Source organism: Rhamphochromis sp. 'chilingali' (assembly GCF_963969265.1).
Source record: "Rhamphochromis sp. 'chilingali' genome assembly, chromosome: 16".
In the NCBI taxonomy this organism is placed as follows: Eukaryota; Metazoa; Chordata; class Actinopteri; order Cichliformes; family Cichlidae; genus Rhamphochromis; species Rhamphochromis sp. 'chilingali'.
In genome coordinates this window covers 32803077-32824181 of record NC_137943.1, presented here as the reverse complement: position 1 = coordinate 32824181, position 21105 = coordinate 32803077, and the positions used below count along the sequence as shown (strand labels likewise).

Sequence of the window (21105 nt, the reverse complement as noted above, 5' to 3'; positions counted from 1 at the left end):
CATCAGTAAGCTAAAAACCACATGTACCTGCTCTGCGCCTTGGAAGCAGATCCTGCAGCTGGGAGTGGGGATGCAGGTTTCGCTGCTGCAGTTTGAATGCATTGTCTGAGCCTTGCAAGAGCTCCCCCCGACAGCCCCGTCCTCACTGGAAAAATTCCCCTCGTTGTTCTCCACAGTGAATTTCTCTGTGTCACCCCCACACGCGTCCCTGCAGCTCCGGCCCTCCCGGCAGCCCTCTGCCCCCTCTCCCTCCTCTCCTCCCAAGGCTTCGTCCTCATCGTCGGGGTGCGGACGTCCTTGGAAGCCGTGAGGTTCGCTTTCCTCCCAGGTGTGGCGGTGAGGTATGGTGGTACCTCCACTCGCCTCCCCACACGCGGGACCCGCCTCTCCCTCCTCTGTGCTCATAATAAAATGAAAAGTCGAAAATAAATTGCATAGATGCCGCCCGACACGCTCACACAGTATCCACCACCACTGCGACGCAGGGACGCGATGCAGCCTTCAGGCTCCTTGATTACGGCGCTCTCGGCGAAAATAACTCCGCTCCGTGGCTTCCGAACCGAGCCGTGCACCTCCTGTAACGGAACCTACAGCGTGACAGCCTGGCAGAGCTGCAGTTGAGCCGCAGGAAGCTCACGATGCTGCTGCGGACCGTCGCTCGGCTGGAACCGCCTCATGCGCTCCGGAGACCCGGGGAGCATTTCCAAGCAGCCTCCATGCATCGCAACGAGACTCAGCCGTCCTGAAGCACCCAAATCCCCCTCTACCCTTCCTCCTCCTCCTCCGCCTCTTTAGTCCCCACCGATAAAGCCGATGGCAACAGAGTAGCGGCACGCAAACAATCTTCCGAGCGGTCCAACCCGGGCTGGAAGCCGCCTGATGTGCTCGAGCATTCACCCTGCTGAGGGGCTCTTGGGCACGAATCCACTTCAAGTCAGTTGTAAGTTCTCTGATGAGTCGTGCACTCTCAGGAAGCAGAAAAGACCATTTCCCCCGGGGGATGACCAATCAATCACATTATTATCCCATTAATATGATGGAGGACATAAGTTTCCAGACCCAGGCAGGCACTACTTCAGCACAGCCAGCAGTAAGAAAGAAATGAGAAGCATCATACTCACAGCAGCAGCAACTTGGCCAGTCCGCCCGCCTGCCACAAAGAATATTTTATGTGCTGAGACGTGGCGACCCACAGCAGCCTCCCTGTGTTAAAGGGGTCACCTGCTGGGTTACAAATGCCATCATTATCAGTGGTGGTGGTTAAAATCTTTCTGAAACTTAAAGAGGAACTTCAGCCTGTAAATGATAGACTTATTAAATGTCGTAGAGGGCTGAGCCTGTGGTTCTCTAAAGGTGGTTCATGGTGAATTCCGGTGTCCTCTGCTTGGAACGTGTGGTTAATAATCTTACCGATCCAAAATGAATCTAAAAGAAGCATTTAAAGGGAACTTATGAGTTAATGCTTTAATGAGGTAAAGTTAATTAATGCTCAACGTTTTTTTTCTTATTGGCTGCTTGTCCCAAACAGAAAACTTTGCACATGCAGAGCTGTGTCATAATTTTAAGGATACAACCTTTTAATAACAGCATGCAGAGCCAAGAGCACAAAAAACTATCTGAAACAGAGCTACAGTTTCCTAGGAGGCTGAAGCCTGATCTTAAAGTGGCTGATAATGAATTTAGGGGTGCAACAACAGGAAGCCATTAATAGTCTAAAGAAGGTGTGGTTGTAAGTGTTATTTATGCACAAGTCATTTTCATTTTTTGCTTTGAGTGAAATGTCTTTGGATGGTGTTCTTTAATCTTTCTCACTTCTTGATCTTGGGTTCTGGTGATGATAGAGTCACAAACAGTGTTTGTTTTAAAGGTTTAAACAAAAAACAAGCGCGTCCATGCTCACAGGTGTACACACGGGTGATCACACCCACAAACTACACCCTTTTTGGCTCCTACCTCAAAGCACACTGTGTTCTGTTGATCTTATGTGCTGCACAATAATGTTTAACATTTAGTATTTACTGTCATATTCCCATATATCATTGTGATGTTGTTTATTCTATTACTCTTGTTCTCTTCTGCTTGCTTTCTTTTTTCTTTCTCAGCAGGTGATCCAGGTGATTGATATATGCATTTTTTTTCTCTGCCCGTTCTGTTGGTTTTTGTCTTTTGCCCTTCTCCCCCGTCCCTCTTCTCAGCTGTTTCTCTTTCCCTCTTTCTTTCTCCCCTTCTTTCCCCCAGTCAAGTCTGTCCCGTATTCAGTAAGTGAAAATAAAATAAACAATAAAAGGTGAATCAAACGGACCATTACGGCAAGGCTGGGATGGTCAATTTGGTAAAGTAAATCCGTTGGGCATCTTTCTTTGCCTTTAGACAACAATTCTGATGGCAAAGGAGCCAAACGGGACAGGCCAAAAAAAAAAAAAAAAAAAAAAAAATCTTTCTCACTTCTTGATCTTGGGTTCTGGTGATGATAGAGTCACAAACAGTGTTTGTTTTAAAGGTCCTGATTGCATTTAAGGAGCATTTGACAGGGTAAGGTCATTTCATTAGTTATTCCATGAGTATCCATTATAGGAAAGTGTCTTTTGATGGTTGTTTTGGGGCCACGTGGAGAAGTGTTCTAACAGCCAGCTAATGGTCTTAAAGTTAAACTTCAGTATGTTAACAAGAAGTTAAATGTGACTTATTATACTCGTTTCCAGCTGCTTATTTCTAGTCTTAGGACTCTGGCATTGTAGCTTTGTGTAATTTATAGTTAACCTATTACCTGAAACAAGCCATTTAAACTTTATTTTACCTTTAATTTTATAGATCCACTAAAGCTGGGTTCTGTGAGTTTGTGGGAGACAAATGTTAATTATATGCAGTTATGTGAAAAACTTGTACTAGTATCACAGGCTTCTTTAACACGTTCTTGCACTCTGGTGATCACAGTGATGACAGTAAAAGTATTTGTTTTATGGATCTTTACGTAGACCCTGGATGCCATTTATATACAGGTGAGGGGTAAGATAGCCTCCTTAGAAATGAATAGAAAAGGATACCAATGGGGTATCTGATGTTACAGGAGCAATAAATCTAATGTCTGCTTCAGATCCCTGTAATGCCTAAAGGTTTACCCCATTTCCTTCAACACACTGAGAAATTTTGCAGTTTTAATAAAGCTTTAAGCTTAAAACAAATGTAAATAACGAGCGGGTGGTGGAATTATCTTTAATTACATGCTAAAAACAAACAGCAAAGAAATATCCTCAAATCAAATTTGAGCAAATCACAAATAATGTCATGAAGTTAAGCTGAAGTATTTTACTAGAATTTAGCCAGTTCAGGTTAGCTGAGACTGGTGGGTTAAATGAGTTGGTTTCTAGATATGGTTTTGGAGATGACTTGATATTTGTTCTGTGCAGGATACAACTCTTTATAAATTGTAAAGGGCAGTTATTGATTTAAATCGAACACGGGGTCTTAGTCTACAATCTGCATTATTGCTTACAAGTATATCTGCCCTCCGAGGGGGAGTTTAAATATTTTGGCTCAGTTTCCACAGCACAGATGAAGCCTGGGCTGAGACACAAGCTTTTTCAATACGTTTCTGTGTAACAGTTTTAATCCACTACTGCAAAAATAACAAGCTTTATATAAACCTTTAAATACATACATGCATCATTATTTAAAACAGACATTTTCAAATGTGAACCTCATTTTAATATCTAACCAGCTGGACGAAATTTGAAGAAGTCATCAAAACCATTTCTTCAAAAAAAGGAAAGACTTTCCATATGGGAGAAGCTCGTTGGAATTTCATGCATGACAATCCAGAGTAGTTGTCAGTGTAAGCTCTTTTTCTGTGTTTCATGCCCCTGTGGGAGTGTATTTGTGTTCATATTCAGCATATCAATGTTTCTCATTCAGCAGCTACCCACCCCCCTCTTTTTTTCTTTCTTTTAGTAAATATAGAGCCTTGCTGCGTCACAATTTCCACTCGAACGTGAAGAAAAAGGATCCCAGTGAGTAAGAAGAAACAGGAGAATGAAACAAAGGATGTCACGGTGGCAATGAGTAATGATTCACCCAGCAAAACAAACGCTCCCGAGGAGCTCTGAGAGAGACTCTCAAGCTGAGAATAGTCCTGCTCGGCCTCCGTGGGAGGAAGTCTGTAAAGGTTAAAACTCAGCTGGGATTCTTTCTCTGAATGAATATAATTCTGTGTCTGTATATATCAGCTTTATTTCATCTTTGTTTTTCTTGTTTAACATACGCAACACCCCCAGGCTTGAGAAAAGGACAGAAAACGTCTCAGTTAATGCCAGATCCTCCTTTGCTGTTACCCAGTATCTATTATCATCCTCCAAATGGACCTGATAATAAAGTTCAAGGAGCCTCAGCTGGCGAATCATTTGTCGGAGACTGCTTTTCCAAGAAGAATCTTCTCTCTCATTTTTTTTTTTTTTTGAGGATGTCTATCGCTTTCCGGGGAGCAGGCCAGTAATGGACTCTAATGCAGCAAAGGAAATTATCCACTCATGTCCAATCACTACCTACGAGACACCGATCAATACCAGGTCCCCAGAGCTCAGAGGGAGACCGGGATCGTGCTGAGAGCAGGGAGGGCCGGGTGAACTGCTTCTCAACACATTGTGTTTAGGAGGGGTGGTGACTTAGGCCGTCTCTGAATCTACTTTTGAGTTTAACCTTCTGCCTGATGGGGCGGCGCCAATCTTCCTAATGAATTCAGACAGAGAAACTGAAATTTTCTTTCATATTTTTAGTTTTGTCTGTAAATATTTTATAATTTGTCTAAAAACAGCAGTTCTAATAATTCAGAAATTCATTAATTACTTAAGCTAAACGAGTTATAGACACAAGGCATGAAATCCTTTTTGTTGCCAGGTTGTAAAAAGTCACTTTTGCTGTCTTGAGGAGAAAGAAGAAAAATAATGTTATTAAAGTTATGATTCAGTCAGAAGAGCTGCAATAAATTCATAAATGAATAAAGAAAGTTTGACAGTTTTAAGTATTGCAAGGGATTTAACAGCTGACTCGTATAGCATCTAAAATAGACAGAAATCGAAACTCTTGCCTTGAGCTGACCTCTGATTGACAAAACTATTTTTAGAGCCATTCTGCAGCCTCAGTATAAGCTTTTAAATGGTTAATAAATGCACTTATGTTTTATTACTATGGTCACGATTTGTGGGAGAATAAAGGCTATGGAGACGATGCTAGGTGGAGCATCTCTAGCATAGCACTCCTGTTGTAGTTTTTCACTTTTTAACACATAATGAACTGTAGACAGTAAGTCCTATTTAATACAATATGGTTATTTTGCAAATTACGATCCATAGAATCAAAAAGGATCAATTCAATTTGTCTTAAAACCACAGTTGTGATAAGTCAGACTTTCATAAACTGCTTCAGTTATGCCAAACAAATTATAGACTGATGCATTTTACATCAGATATAAGAGATCAATATGAAATCCTTTTTTGTCAGGTTTTTCCATCTTGAGTGTTTTACAGTGTGGCCAAGACATTGTTACCCAATGATGGCATCGGTTTCACTGTCAGGTCCAACTCTAAAAATTCCCAACCAGTAGAGGATGTAATGGTGGCTACATCCATCCTTTATGCAAGTCTATGAGTTTAGCTCCAAGTACGATTACATTTACCAGTGATCATTTCAGGTGAAGGTACAGTGAGAGGATTTTGTCACTCTGCTTTGCTGGGAGGGGAATTTTGCTAGCATGCTTTTCGCTCCACTTTTCTTGTGCAAATCTATACAAAGGTATTCTGAGTGATCATCTTTTATCCTGTGATGAAACATTTCTATTCTAATAGGAGGGGTCTCATCCAAAATGAAAATGGCTCCAGCAATGGGGTTTGAGTATCAACATAATGTGAACATATCTGAACACAGATGGGAGTGCCCGACAGTGCTCTCCAACTTAAACATACAGAATGAAAGAATATCATTTGGAAGAACTGCGTACACCATCGATTAGAGTTCCAGAGACTTGAGGAACCAATGGAGCTTTGAAGCTGTTATGGAGTTAGGTACTGGTCCAACACACTATTAGGACACCGTATGTTGGTTTTTTTTCATTGTCACCTTTTATATCAACTGAAACACTGTTGGTACTGAAGGGAGAATCATTAGAAATATCCATTTATGAAATAATTATTGGATAAACAAAAATTCTGACCTGATCTCAAAGATAATTGCTACGTTCTACGACTCATCCCGAGAGTGAGAAAGATTAAGGAACACCATCCAATACCAAAGACATTTCACTCAAAACAAAAGATGTTACTCTCACTATGGTGCGAGGGGAAACGTCGGTGAATTGTGAAAGTGGATCAGATTCAACCTCTGTGGAAAAATAATATCTGCATGAGATTTAGTGCCAGTATGATCTTAGATATCTCAGTCTGGACTAAACTGGTGGACAGGCTGATGGACACTGCTGTCCTGAAGCCATGCTGCCAGCATGACTAAAAATAATTATTTCCATGAAAGTGAGGGGGAAGATAATCAAGCCCAGCTATGATCCAATCATTCAAATCTCTTTAATCACTCAATTTTTAAGCGGATGAAACAAAAAACACACCCCCTAATGAAAATAAGCTGCTAATTCGTTTGGGAGGAGGGGTCTTTACATGAATTTGGTTTATTTAATTCCATTTTAATTTCACAAAAACACCCTGAGGTAGATTTGTCACAAAAATGTTCAATGAGACAGTGTTCTATATCATCAGCTTCTAAAACAACCTGTATCAACCATCAGAAAGAAGTCTGTCTAGTTAGCATCACCTCCTCCAATGACTTCCACAGTGCTAACGCTTCTTAGCCATCTGCCCCATCCCTCTCCACGTCATCCTGATCAATTAGTCTCCTTCTCGCCGTCGGCCAGTCTGCATGGCCCCTCCTCCTCTGCTTTTCCTGTCGACTATGTCAAACAGTGGTGTGCTGTACGGGCAAAGAGCCCTAAACCCCTGAAACCATCGAGCCGCAAACACTCTCCCAGCCGACGAAAGGAAGTGGAGAGCCTGCCAAAGATAAAGTGGAGCACCACAAACAAATGGAGTAACTGAGCTCATTAATGTGGCAGTGCGGTGGGTCAGCATCCTGCCGAAGCCCAATCGGCTTTCGATTACATCATCTGCACGAGGCTCAGAGTCATTGATAAATCTGACGTATCTGAAAGCAGCAGAGTGATCATGGGAGGAAAATTGCAATGTCACAGTGAGGAAAAAAAGTGTTTTCAAATTTCTCATAAATGAAAAAGAATAAATATAGTAACAAGCATCCAAGTGTCATTGATAAGAGTAAATACTTGTGAAGTGAGGTGTTGCTTCTCTGACTGTGGTGAATTAAAAATGATAGAAAAACATAAATGGGAAACAAAGAAGAGAAATGTGGTAGTAAATATGTCATAACTGCCAACTTCAACCACTGTTGTGAACTGGACTTAATGATAGTTGTATATCCATCAACCACAACATTGCAATCACCTGTACGATACCACGTAAGTCCTCGTCCTGCAGTTGAAGAAGCTCTGATCTTGAGACTAGTCTTGGGCCTAAGAGGCTGTCTTCAAAATATTTAGGTGAACAGAATTATTTTGAAGTTGCATAAGTGTCCATTTACATCAGCATTTGGCTGAAAGGCACTTTATATTCCAATGTAAATACCCGATTTCTGAGATTGAAAACCCCCAACAATCAGACGATCCCCGAACAACAATTAGGGACGTGAGAGAAACAGAACGCTATTAAGACGAAGAAACCTCCAGACAGACTGACGTTATCACGATATATCATTCTTTTGCCCAACTATAAATATTTTTTTGCTTCAAAATCCACTGTGGTAACTGTACAAAACGTATGCACCTGACTGTATGTCTCATATGAAGGGCCTGTTTCATCTAGTTGGAAGCGAAGCAATCGTCACATTGTTGAAAGGATGAGGAGTTGATTGATTTAAGCACAAACAAAACAATGCTGATTTTAAAGATTCAGTTTTTTTCTATTTAAACACAAAATATAAAAAGTAAGGAAACATTGCATCAGGAAGACTGCGATGTATGCGGTAAATATCAAACATTTATTTAGTTGAATTGGTTCCGATCATGTTGAACGACAAAGATGAAATCCTATCAGTTAAATAAGTTTTGTCCAAAGTATTAAAACAGTTTCTTATCATTTATGTAATGTAGCTTTTACAGGATTTATATAATTTCAAAAAGAACTCATAAGTGTGATTCGTGTCCTTGATCTGTTTTCAAACAGGCCGTTTTCAAAATGAAGTCGATAAGAGCTTCCAGGATCTCTATCACAATTTCAAGGAGATTTACAGAGAACCTGCACTTTGTACAGCAGCATTTGAGAGATGACAGATGATTTTTTTTACCAAAGTAAATTAAAGGCTCTAAAAAATTCAAGAAGCTTTATCGAAGATCAAAGATAAAGATTTACCACATCAAAGATTCCCTGCAATCGTCAACCCTCAAAACTGGCATTAGTGCATTACTTTAAACGCAACAAAGAATGACTGTAATCAGGTTTTCAGTATAGGCTGTACACAAAAGATGGGTGGACCCAATGGAGAAATGCTTGAAACCTGCATTTTTTCACTTTATCTATGACCTTTTCTGATGAGCATTCACTGGTTTCAACTCATATTTAACACAACATTTTAAATTTTGGGAATCTTGGTCGTATTTAGAGTAAAATAGTTGATGAAGAAGAACATAATTTGAGGTCTTGGCTACCCTGTGATAAATAAGGATCCAGAGTATAACCCTGTAGTATCTTTTGGTTTCCTGGTCTAATCCACACATTACTTATGACATCTCGCTTAAAAGTGTGACTGACAATTTTCTGTGTTTGAGGCTTAAAAACAAGACTTCACAAACCAGTGAGTGACACAATGGCCACATCCATCCTTTTCATACAGTCTGTGCGTTTGACGAGCCCGATTTCTGTTCCTACCACTGTTCAAGGACATCTGCCTGATTTCTTGGAGTTAGTGAAGATGTTAAACTTCAGAGCTTGCCAGTCCTTTTCTCATTTAGCTCCGTCCTGTTATTCAGTCCGAGTTTAGAAAATAACTTGGGCTCTGAAGTGCTTCTGCTTGATGGTGTTGTGGCTTATGCCCATCTTCAGCATCCACTTGGACTTCATCATCTGTACATACTGCATGTCTTTCTGTTTCTGATTGAGGGCACTGTTACCTAAGAGACAGAAAGATGAGGGAGTTAGTAACATGTGAGCAGTGTGTCAGAATATCAAATCGCAGAGGTTTTCTCAGTTAAAATTTGATAAACAATGAGCACAAGGTGTCACATCGACCACAGACAGCAGCAAATGACACAAATTTAAATTAAAACAGTAAAGCTAACATTTTGTCATAAGTGATTCTTGTGACCATTTTTTTGGTCTTAAAATATACATTTTCATTATTATTTGCAAGTAAAATGTAACACGTTCGCCTTCTGGCCACAGTAATAAAGCTAAAAATTGTTGCCATTATTTAACAGCCCAAATGGGACAGTCTGCGATGAGCTGCATGGAGCAGGGCCACCAAAGTGTGCAGCAAAGAGAGGAGAAACATGCAAAGCCAACGACATCTAAAGCCATCAAACAATGCTCTGTGGAACTCCTTAGAAATTTACCAAAATCTCTCTACAGGAGGGGGAGATACAGGAGAGGTGGAGGAAGATCTCAGCCTGGGTGTTTATTGTCTTATGTAGTCTGGAAGAAGAGTGGATGGTGGGGTGGGTGCAGTTTTCTCTGTGGTGGGGTTGGGTGGACTGTCCTGGGCTCTGTGGGGCCGGGAGTAGGGGTGGGTTTTTATAATCGATTAAAATCGATTCTGGCTTGGATAACGTAAAATCGATTCATTAAAATCCTGAATCGATTTTTTAATATAAATTTATTTTGTCCGAAATGCCAGAATCTCTGGTGACATCTCACATAATTTCAAGAACCACCAAACAGTAAATGAGAGCAGGTACAGGGATTCTGCACATAGACTTAAACACACAGCGCGACCCGCGGATCAGAATCAGTTAGATGTCGCCTTTCTCACAGTCGGGGCTGAAAGCCGACAGCTCGCTGATCCGGGTCCGCGCTTTGTGTTCACGCCCTTTATGCGCTGATTCTAAAGCTGTTAGTTTGATCTCTCTCCAAACAATATTGACCGAATCAGCAGCAAAAGAAGATCCAAACGCTTCACATAAACATCGTCATGAATTCACTCTTTTACTGTTTTGCTTCCATTGCGATGCGCAGCTCTCTCTCTCTCCCTCTCTCCCTCTCTCTCTCTCCCCCCCCCCCCCCTCTCTCGAACAGTTTCGCTTTCTTCATTATTCGCTTGCTTGTTACACAAGTCTACTGTTGCTTACAGCGCTGTCGGCCGCTGTTTTTTCCCCTTTTACATTCTTCCGAAAAGAAAACCTCATTTCTGCTGTTCAATACTGAACAAATTGAAACTTTTTAAAATTATTCAAAATGCAAAATGCTTAGCCATGTCTCTAATAAAACCGCTGTAACGTCAGAGGTAATGTTCATTAATTAATGGTTTTCTTTCGTTTTTGATGTACTGCAGAATATTTTTATAAAATCCCAGGCCAGGAAAATCACCTACATGTTTTTCTGTGTTTTATCTTCAGCTACTTTGACACAAAGGCATCTGCTGTGATGCTCACACCTTGGATAAAGTCTTGAGAGTGTCAGCTTCCTTTTTATAGATACAAAAATATGTAAATGTCCTGATCTGAATTATATCTCTGACTGTCAAAATTTCCCAGATTTAAATCGAATCGAATTAAATCGAATCGTGGATCGAATCGATTCGGGACCTTGTGAATCGGAATTGAATCGATTCTAGAAATCAGTGACGATACCCAGCCCTAGCCGGGAGGCGCTGCTGCGCTGGGCCCCGGTCTGGATGGGCCTGGGCCCCCTTTCCCTGGTGGGTCGCGGAGTATGGGGGTGCCTACTGGGGTCAGCGGGGGAGCTGGCCCCAGGGAGGGGTCACTTGCCCCTCCCTTCCTTCCCTCCCCATCTCCAGCTGCCTCCCTCTTCCCGCTCCATCACAACCACCCACCTTGGAGTTAGGGGTATGTCACCAGGGTGCAGAGGAGGCCACCCCCCCCCCTCTGTCCCCTTCTGGCTGCCTCTGCCTCAATTTTATCCCACAACTTAGACATTCACATTACTCACACTCTCATTACACGTACATATAGGATCTTGGGGGTGGGCACGATACACGGAATCCAAAGTACCATCAGGGTGTACACCCCACCCCTGGCGTCGTTGCCCACCTCTCAATTTTAAATACACGTAGACATTGAGGGCTAGCAGGAGGGACCATGCGCTTACCTGCTGCTCTCTGGCAGGTAGCTCCATGCCCTCCTGGGTTTTAAATGCACCTTAGAACACACATGCATCAACACTACAATGAGCGGGTGGAGGGAGGTTTGGAGTCTTCTCTCACCCCCGTTCTCTGCGACCTGCTGGAGCGGGGGGGCTAGGAGGAGGAGTTGGCCGTCCGACTGCGGTCTGGAGTGTGGGGCCTCCCTGCTGCTGCGGAGTCGGGGCGGTCTGCCTCCCCCCACCGCAGGGAAAAGGGTAACACCACCTGGGTCTGGGTGCAGTTCCCCCCCCTCCAGGGGCAAGGGTACCTAGACCCGGGGCTTAGAGTACGCTTGGGGAGTGTGATCGTGTGTACAGCGTCTCTTTATGTCTGTCTCCACGTCGGTTGAGTGTGGAGTAAGTGCATATGAGAGCATGAGGGTGGGAATGGATGTTTGTATATGTGTGTGCCTGTATGTCTGTGTCTATATGTCAGGTTGGGTGTCAGGCGCCACCTCTCTGGGGACATCTCAGGCCCTCCAAGGTATGGAGGCCTATCTCCCCCTACCACCACTTCCCCTGCCAGTGGCGGACTCCCTCAGACGTCGGTGCGTTGGTGGTTCTTTGTGTCCGGGGATGGGCGTCCAGGTACACACCGGCTCACTCCTTGGCGGCCGCTTATCGGGGCCTGGAGCCTGGGGCTTGCTCGGGCCACTTCGGAGGTGGGGTGCCCCCAGCCTCTCGGCCTGGGGCTCGGTCACTCAGGCACGGCTGGCTGCCGGCGGAGCTCACGGGCGCGTCACTGCAACTCCCCCTGGCTTCTGCTCCGCGGCTGCTGAGTGAGCCCTCATCTGGGACTCTCCTCAGCTCTTTCCGGGACAGTGGCGCGGCTGCCCCTCTGTTGGTCTTCCTTGGTCTCTTGTGTTCTGGGGGCCTCTGGATGTCTGGAGTTTTGATCTCCTCCATACCTGCTTCATGCCCTGGAGGACGGGGCTGTGCCCCCCCCCACACCCTCTAGCAGATCATTACATGAAGGAACCTTTTAAAAAACAAAAAACAAGCGCGTCCATGCTCACAGGTGTACACACAGGTGATCACACCCACAAACTACACCCTTTTTGGCTCCTACCTCAAAGCACACTGTGTTCTGTTGATCTTATGTGCTGCACAATAATGTTTAATATTTAGTATTTACTGTCATATTCCCATATATCATTGTGATGCTGTTTATTCTATTACTCTTGTTCTCTTCTGCTTGTTTTCTTTTTTCTTTCTCAGCAGGTGATCCAGGTGATTGATATATGCATTTTCTTTTCTTTTTTTCTTCTTTTTCTGCTCATTCTGTTGGTTTTTGCCCTTCTTCCCCGTCCCTCTTCTCAGCTGTTTCTCTTTCCCTCTTTCTTTCTCCCCTTCTTTCCCCCAGTCAAGTCTGTCCCATGTTCAGTAAGTGAAAATAAAATAAACAATAAAAGGTGAATCAAATGGACCATTATGGCAAGGCTGGGATGGTCAATTTGGTAAAGTAAATCCGTTGGGCATCTTTCTTTGCCTTTAGACAACAATTCTGATGGCAAAAGAGCCAAACGGGACAGGCAAAAAAAAAAAAAAAAAAAAAAGAAATTTACCAAAATGAGTCTCGATGCTAAATAATTGTTCAATATGTCCCTGCAAATATTGAGCAAAAGTGTTTTTTTAAATGCCTTTACCACTCCAAAAAAGGTTGACATTTTATACATTAATATAAATGTTATATGACTGAAATAATGGCAGTTAATCATTTGTGCATGTGTGGCTTAACTTCAAACAGCTAGCACTGTTGTTGGTCCTATCTGTGCATAATAGTCTAGTTTGTTCCACAGAAGACAGCCAAACAAAGCAAAGCTACCAAATCTGTTTACAAATGGGTTTAACTTAGTAAATAAGTAAGAACCACATAATTAACAGTGACTAATATGTTTCAATCCTAACTGATGCTTCGCATTTAACCCTCCTGTTATGTTGGTTTCCTGGAACACCATTTATGGTCCTGGGTTAATTTGACCCGGGGCAAATTTACTCATCCAAAAGTGTCAGAAACACTGGCATTGATTATTTTACAATTTTCTTTTATAATTTTTATTTTTTTTGTTTTCTGTAGTGATGCAGATGACGTGTGACATCTCTTCTGTTCTGGGTCAATCTGACCCGCAACATAACAGGAGGGTTAAAAAACAAACAAACAAAAAAAAACCCAAAAAACCCCAAACAAAAAAAAAACCATGTTGGACGACATATTCCATGATTGTGGAAAAGAGATTATTCTGTTTCAGAAGGTTCAAACTAATAGTCTGCATCAAGCAAAGAAAACAATTGAGAAAAAGAATTAAACTACTACAGCTGGGATAAGAACTATACATATACATTTGGAAAGTGTTGCTCAGTGTTGTGAACATCAACTACTTCAGCTGTTAGTGAGGGTAGGGGCCGTGTGCCTGCCTGTCTGCAGCATTGCTAAAGGTGGTCCAACAAAATATTAGATTGTATAACAACCACTGGGCACCTACTCGGTCCATCGCCATTTGTGTTTTAAGGGGGGAATCTTTGCATGAATTTTTCTTTTGGCAGTCCTTTCCCACTGGCTCAGTACAAGTCCTGGTGCAGAGCCAGTCCAACTTTGATGCCTAATGATAATCATCCAAGCACTGACATCAGTGGAAGCAATCATATTAATGCTCAGTAATTTGGGGAGTAAAAGCGTATTTCAGAATTAAACTGTAAAGCTCAGTTGCCAAATAGTGCCAGAAGGTGGCGTTTTTGTTTTTTTTGTTGTGTTGACACTGATCTTCTGCTCTGCGATTTATTGTTAGCAAATATATTGCCATTTAGGGCCCGAGCACTGAGAATGCGAAGGCCCTATTGTATCTGCTCCGTTTCTTCTTCTTCTTATTATTATTATTCAGGCAAAACAAGCGCCTTTTTGAGGGCTCAAAAACTCGTGAAATTTTGCACATGCATCAGGTCTGGTGAAAAATTTCGTATTTTAATTGTTTTACATATGAGCACTGGGAAATGGCTCTAGAGCGCCACTTATGCGTTGTTAAATGCAGCCCTACGAACACATCGTTTGAGCTACATGTATGAAATCTGGCACACGTGTGTATCATTCCGAGACGAACAAAAAAGTCACTGGGCCCATTGACGCAAACCCAACAGGAAGTCCGCAATTTAAAAGTGAAGGTGACATTTTGGCTCTAATTTTGCCATTTCCATGCCTCGAACTTCTGCGAACTCCTCCTTGGGATTTGATTGCATAAACTTCATCTTTGGTCAGTGTCAACTACACACCTGGGCCATGTTAAATTGCGGAGATTTTGAGTTTTCGGGATACGGTGAGGCCGTGGCGCCATGGCGAATTTCGATGACTCGCCATGAAAATCTTATTGCCTCTCACTCTGTCATACATTGTCCGATCTGGACCAAAGAGCACACATATGATAAAGCTCCACCCCTGAACATATTTCAACTGCCACATTTGACATCGGGGAGAGCGCCACCTTTTGGGAACAGGAAATGTCATGTTTTACACTTTGGGATACAGTATTGTGATGGGTGACATATGCAACCTCAAAATTCTCCAGGAAAGCATTAAGGAGTTGGTCTTGGGTTACAGTGAAAGCTGTGAGTTTTCGCAAAAGGGTGTGACCCCAGCAGCATGGCGAATTTTCATGTCTCACCATGAAGAAACAAATTAGTATAACTCAATGAAATCCAGTCTGATCAGTACCAGACTTTACAGACATGATGCCAGACCCGCCCTGAACAGATTGATATGCCCATTGTCAGGAATACGCAGAGCGCCACCTAGTTGGAACAGGAAATGTCATGTCTTACACTTTGTTGTACTGATTTTCACAGGTTCGTCGTGGCCACCTCAAAAGCGGTGAATATCATGATGCTTCAGTGCGAAAATTGTGACTTTAAACTGAACGGCACACCCTGGTGGCAACGCTGTTCACCATGAAAGATGAAGTGGTTTTTGAGGGGCTTGGAAAGTTCAAAAAGTCTTGAAATTTGGCACACAGCTCCAATGTCATGAAAGCTCTTGTTTTGTGATCATTTTCATTGAATAGCGCAAAACTGAACAGCACCCCCTACAAAATGTCAAAACATCAGCCCCTGCTCTGTGTTTCATCTACGAGTCTGAAACCTGGTAAGCTTATGGAAGATATCAAGATGTACAAAAAAGTCTCTTGGAGCAATATCCCAAATCCAACAGGAAGTCAGCCATTTTAAAATTAATGTGTCATTTTGGGGACATTTCCCCTCTTTTCAGGCTCCGTATTTTGACGAACTCCTTCAAGGGATTTCGTCAGATTGACGCGATCTCCAGTGCGTGGAATCTAAAGACCTTTGTGATGTTAAATTGCAAAGCTTTTTACGTTCAGGGAAACGGGGTGGTCATGCGACACGTGGAGTTTCAAACACTCGCCAAAAAGCAGTAATCTGCTGTCACTCAAAAACACAATGTCCAATCTCTCCCAAAGGTCGCAGGCATGATGAGACTCGAGCTCGGAAATGTTTGTTATGCCATTTGTCAATAATCGTAACGCTGCTTGCAGCTTTAATTGTATTTGTATCTGTTATTGCTCTTAATTGGTTCTGTGAAGCACTTTGGCATACCTCTGGTTTTAATGTGCTATATAAAATTGTATTGTATTCTATTGTATAGCTGTGTGTTGTTTGGCTCTCTGTTTTTAATCGGGCTATATAAATGGAATTATTATTATTATTGACCTTTATCACCAACAGCAGCTGAATAATGAAGCTCCCAGGAGTTTCTGGGTATTATTTACAAGAATTGAGGAAGGATTAATAACTGAAAATCATAATGCTGCAGGCTGTAGCATAGCGATACAACAATGAATAATGATCTGGACTAAGATCCTCAAAGATGATTGGATAAACAGAGGAAATTCAGCTCTGCACTATAGAAAATCATGTTTCTTATTAAAAACCTTTCCACAGCCACATCTTTTTCTAAACCTCTTAACACTTAGAATCATTATTTTCTTCTATTGCATTTTTAAGACATAGTAACATCATTGATTAACCATCATCTTCATCATCATCTTGTAGCTCAGCTTGCTACAAAAGAATAGTGCTAACAGTAATGGTCTCCAAGGGTAGAATGACTGCTGAACGGCGCACACAGTCTACGCAGCATGTGGAGGAGTAACAAGCCTAAGCTAACACAGTAAAGGCTTTGACATGGAAACAGGGTCGACAACTCATTGCTGAACAAGCAGGCTGCACTGTCATAAAGTCATAAAAGTGATTCATAAATTGAGCTGCGACAAAACTTACTAACTAAATGATATCATGCTTTTTGACAAGTGTTTACTGACTCTTACCTGTATCTCCTCCCCAGCCGAGGGATTTGTACTGCCGGAGCACTCTGCCAACGGCGTTCTTATTGTGGGTCAGAACCACCGCTCGCTGGGCTCCGAACCGCTGTTTGTAGTACCTCATAAGAGAGCGGTGGCCAATCTTAGCACCTGAAGAAACACACAGCAAAGACATGGATTCTGTTACAACAGAGAAATCTAAAGAAAGACTTGCTCAGCAGTTCTGCAGCAGCAATCAATTCTGCCATGTTTTTCCAGTCGGACAAGGCAAATCAGACAACGATAAAGTGCTAATTATTTTTCTTCTTAAGATAAGATCAACAGGAAATAGAAGAGGCCAGCAGTGAGTAAGCAGTTATCCAAATGTACTGCTGGTGGCTCACCCTTTCATTGATTTTAGTAATAGTTATTTAATATTTTTACTATCCAAAAAATCCCAACAAAAACGGCAAAGTTAATACATACTTATATGTATTATTTTCCAAATTTACTAAACCCATTAAGATGTTGCCTGTTGTTTTTAATAGGTTCCAAATTTGTAAATTTAGAATGTACACAGCATTTCAGACAGGGATGATTATGAAATTATTGATATTATGAGCTGATGCAGTTGGTCTGAACAGGTTATATTTTCATAGGACTAGATATCATTAAAACTACAGAATGTGCCTTAATTCCTTAATTTTGGAATCATCTGAATTTATCACATCTTTCTTGTGTTCTTCTCTTACTAAAGCCCCCAAATTCCAACAGCTTGTTAACTGAAAGTAACTTTCATTCTTCAGACGGAGCAAACTATCAAAAAAATCAATGGTGGAGTCTTGCAAATTAATTTATTTCAACATTCCTGACCAAAAGGACTACAAATATTAATTATTGTTTATATGTGATTATTTTACAGGTTGTTGTTGTTAATACACCACAGCATATATCTAAATTTGGACAATCAGCATTGCGGTCTGAATCTATGTGACCCATTACCAACTAAAAACCAAATCGGTGCCGATTTTTATGTTAGCTATGAAAAGTTTAGAGTTATGGCTTATAGAGCAAGCATTCATATAATTCCTTTACATACATTTAAGACTTGACCAGGATTTCCAATTATAAAAACTAATCTCATTTCAAGTCACCTGAAGGGAGCATCAGCTCCATCGTCTCGTCGTCATATTCCAGGTTCTTGTCATCAGCCAACTCTTCATCATCCATTTCAGCATCCTCCCCCTCTTTTCTGTCAGGGTAACTATTCCTGTTGGCAAAAGAAAAGTGAAAATCAATGAGCCTTTGATGGGTTTAACGAAGCAAGATGCATTATATCCATTCCCACTAAACAAAAAAGGACCCTATTTGCTAAACATTAAAGAGAGGCTCTGGTTAAAAGTCTTTATTACCTGAAGTCATAGAAGTCTGCAAACTCCAGGGCGGCATCGCCATCTGTGAAGAGCTTACAGTGGCTTTTGTCTAACATGTGACTCTGTACTGCTTCTGATGAGTAAAATGAACGCCCCTTTTCGTTACACCATAAGCACACGTTCCCAGCACCGACTTTTTCTCCTGTAAAACAAATAAATTTTAAAAAATTGTTAGAGCACAAAAGAAAAAAAACATTCATGTGCAAAAGAATGTTTTATTTTTTATGTATGTGATAATCCTGACCACATCTTTCTGTAACTACACCATTATATTAATACAAGCCTTGCTGCTGCAATTTTACAGTCAAAACTCACCGAGGTAACGGATGAGGCCCTTCAGATCTACGAGGAACTCCACATCAGGGATGAAGAAACTGTGGACTTTGGTCATGTGTGTGACGTTCTTCATGAGGGACTTGGAGTGGTGGGAACAGAACAAGCAGTCAGTGACGGGGATGGAGCCGGGTAGAGCGGGAGGTTGGGTGTCAGACAGAGCGGTGGACTCTCCCTCCTCCTGATCCATCACCTCCTCTTCATCATCTGCCTCCATCTCATCACCATCATCGCCCTCATCATCTTCATCTACATCCTCCCAGTCTTCTGCAACATTTTTATGGAAATACATTCAAACTAAGACAACATGACATTTTCACTGCTTTTTCCCCTCTAAATTTAGTGCAAGTGTTGATGTCAACGTTCAGTTTATAATGTTCTGTGGGTGCGGCAGGACATTCAGACAGTTGAGAAATGCTTTTTATTTCATTTAATCTGCTCACCTTCACCAGCTGTGCCACCTTCTTCTCTTTCTCGCCTCTTGGCTTGCTCCTCCAGCCACATCATCCTGGGAGGTTTATCCAGCTTCTCAGTCCTCTGCTTTGTTGCTCCTTGTGAGGTCTGTGCATGGTCTTGCTTGGCAGGGCTTGATCTCTGCTGTTCTTTCAGCGCCTGTTGCAGGGCCTTATTCCTTGCGTCATTATCCACCTTTTCATCACTAAGCCCCTTCTCCAGGTTCTTCTCATTCATCTTCTCCACTCTCTTCTGGGCAGCGAGAAGGGTCTGCTTTTCGGCCTGTTGGTGTTTGTGGGACTGCAGGTGGTTCTGGTAAGCATTGGCGCTGGAGAACTTCTTGTTGCAGATGGTGCAGTACTCAGTGGCTGATGCATCGGTCAGCTGCTGGTCAGCAGCGGCCCTCTGAGCGAGGACACGTTCCTGGAAGTTTTCAGCAGTGACGGGGGGCATGTCGGCCACCTTCCGCTTCAAGTTGTACCGATGCCAGTCGGTTTTATAGTGTGCACGCTGCACCTCACCATCTGCGAAAGCTACTCGGCAGCTGATGCAAGTATATGAGGCCATGGGAACCTGGGGATTCAAGTAGGTTTACTTTCAGCATATAGCACAAAAAAACCCCAAAAAAACAACAACAACAAAAAAAAAAATCACAGGCATCTCAATGTAGAGATGTTTAGCCGTAAACAATTTTATTTAAAAGAAAGTTGGTTCTCTGGAGTTGGTTATGTCTAGTTTGTTAAATGTTTTATTTTGTTTCCCCTTTCTGATGCTTCTTAACGATACCATTAAAATTAGCCCTTAAAATCTGAATTTTAAATGCAAGATTAACTGAAAAAACGACGTTTTCACGTACAAACATTCACCGTTGTTTTATGTGACAACCATAAAATGCATATTTTTAAAAAAAAGAAAACCACGTGTAATGTTTATACATTTCCTTTTCAGACACGTGATGACGTCATTATTTTTAATGACCCGTCTGTATATGGATGTTAGCTAGGAGGGTTAGCATACGGAGCTAGCCATTAGCCGGCTAGCGTTGTGAAGTCACGTGTTTACCTAACCACGCAGATTATTAACGATACTACACGCACACTGAATCTAAAATAGCTGCTACAACATTCAGTGTTTACACGGTGGCGCTGCGCTGTTCCGAAATAAACGTACTGGGCAGAAACCAGCTCGGAAATTTCACGCATTTCACCGCAAACACTGAAGCTAACAGCAGCTAAAATCATACGTTTGTAACGGTGACGACAGCAGCACATTACCACCACCGACTCTCCACCAATATTTACTCACCTGTTCAATGAGATGACTTCTCCGAAAAAGGTGTTTTAACCACTTTCTGGTATGTGCGCACCTGTCTCAATGCCGTAACTACACCACAAAAACACGAGGATGACTTCCTGGTGAACTTTGAACTTCCTTTTCGTGGTGGGGTTTTTTTCTGATCTGGCGCATCACTGCCACCTACCGTGTATAAAACGGTTCCTGTTATACAAGGATGGCTAATCTTTCACAACAAAAAGCTTTTATTGTGAACTGAAACTCAAGTAAAACAAAGGCTAGCCGTTAAAAAAAAATTTTTTTAAAAAAGAGGAAAAACAACTTGAGAGCTAAATATATATATAGAGAGAGACATATAAAGAGACACAGACATGTCTTTGGACGTTTGGATTAAGCAGGAGTACCCACGCAGACACGTGGCCAGCTGGTGGATTTAAACAAGGTAAACCCCAAATATTCTTGCTGTGAGGCCATAGTGCTAACCACTAACTGTGGGCAGATTTTTTGGTTTTGTTTTGTTTTTAAGTCAGATCTGTGATGGTAATCAGTTTAACCTGGGTGATCAACTGAAAGGGTATAGGCTTGAACTGTTGGATTTTATTCCCACTGCTCTCAACACCTGTCTTATCTTCTGGAGGTATCTTGCATCCTGATTGTTATTCCCTCTGGTCTGCCCTTGTGACATTTTTCCCTTGTAGCTGAGTGTACACACTGAATGGATCTTTGGATCCAAACAGGCCATTTATTTTCTTGGCCTCTGCTTCCGTCGTATATTACTACTATAGTTCCCAGAGCTGTCTTTGTTTGGTAATGGTAAATGGCCTGCATTTGTATAGCGCTTTTCTAGTCCATAGGACCCCAAAGCGCTTTACA

General features: G+C 42.1%; 2 protein-coding genes across 3 annotated transcripts in view; both read right to left on the bottom strand.

Annotated features, from left to right (window-relative positions):
• marchf11 (membrane-associated ring finger (C3HC4) 11) overlaps positions 1–1616 on the bottom strand; it is a 28437-nt gene extending 26821 nt beyond the window's left edge. For both annotated transcript variants that reach the window (XR_013969109.1, XM_080861122.1), the window contains exon 1: positions 28–1616. Coding sequence is in view for 1 of the 2 variants with exons in the window: in XM_080861122.1 (XP_080717248.1) it covers positions 28–405 (378 nt within the window). In the remaining variant the exon portion in view is untranslated. The remainder of the gene's footprint in view (positions 1–27) is intronic.
• Positions 1617–8084: 6468 nt separating this feature from the next.
• Positions 8085–20377, bottom strand: znf622 (zinc finger protein 622). The gene is made up of 7 exons (XM_080907970.1): positions 20245–20377; positions 18930–19512; positions 18469–18753; positions 18133–18295; positions 17875–17990; positions 16748–16891; positions 8085–9232 (listed from the first exon to the last, which is right to left on the bottom strand). The coding sequence occupies exons 2-7, from the start codon at positions 19504–19506 to the stop codon at positions 9099–9101; spliced, it is 1419 nt and encodes a 472-aa protein (XP_080764096.1). The 5' UTR covers positions 19507–19512; positions 20245–20377; the 3' UTR covers positions 8085–9098.
• Between the last annotated feature and the right edge of the window lie 728 nt (positions 20378–21105).

Coding starts and splice junctions, on each gene's coding strand:
- znf622 (XM_080907970.1), bottom strand. CDS start 19,506: ATGGCCTCATATACTTGCATCAGCTGCCGAGTAGCTTTCGCAGATGGT. Junction 18,754..18,929: donor AGGTGGCACAGCTGGTGAAG/GTGAGCAGATTA, acceptor AAAATGTTGCAG/AAGACTGGGAGGATGTAGAT. Junction 17,991..18,132: donor GCAGACTTCTATGACTTCAG/GTAATAAAGACT, acceptor TTTTGCCAACAG/GAATAGTTACCCTGACAGAA.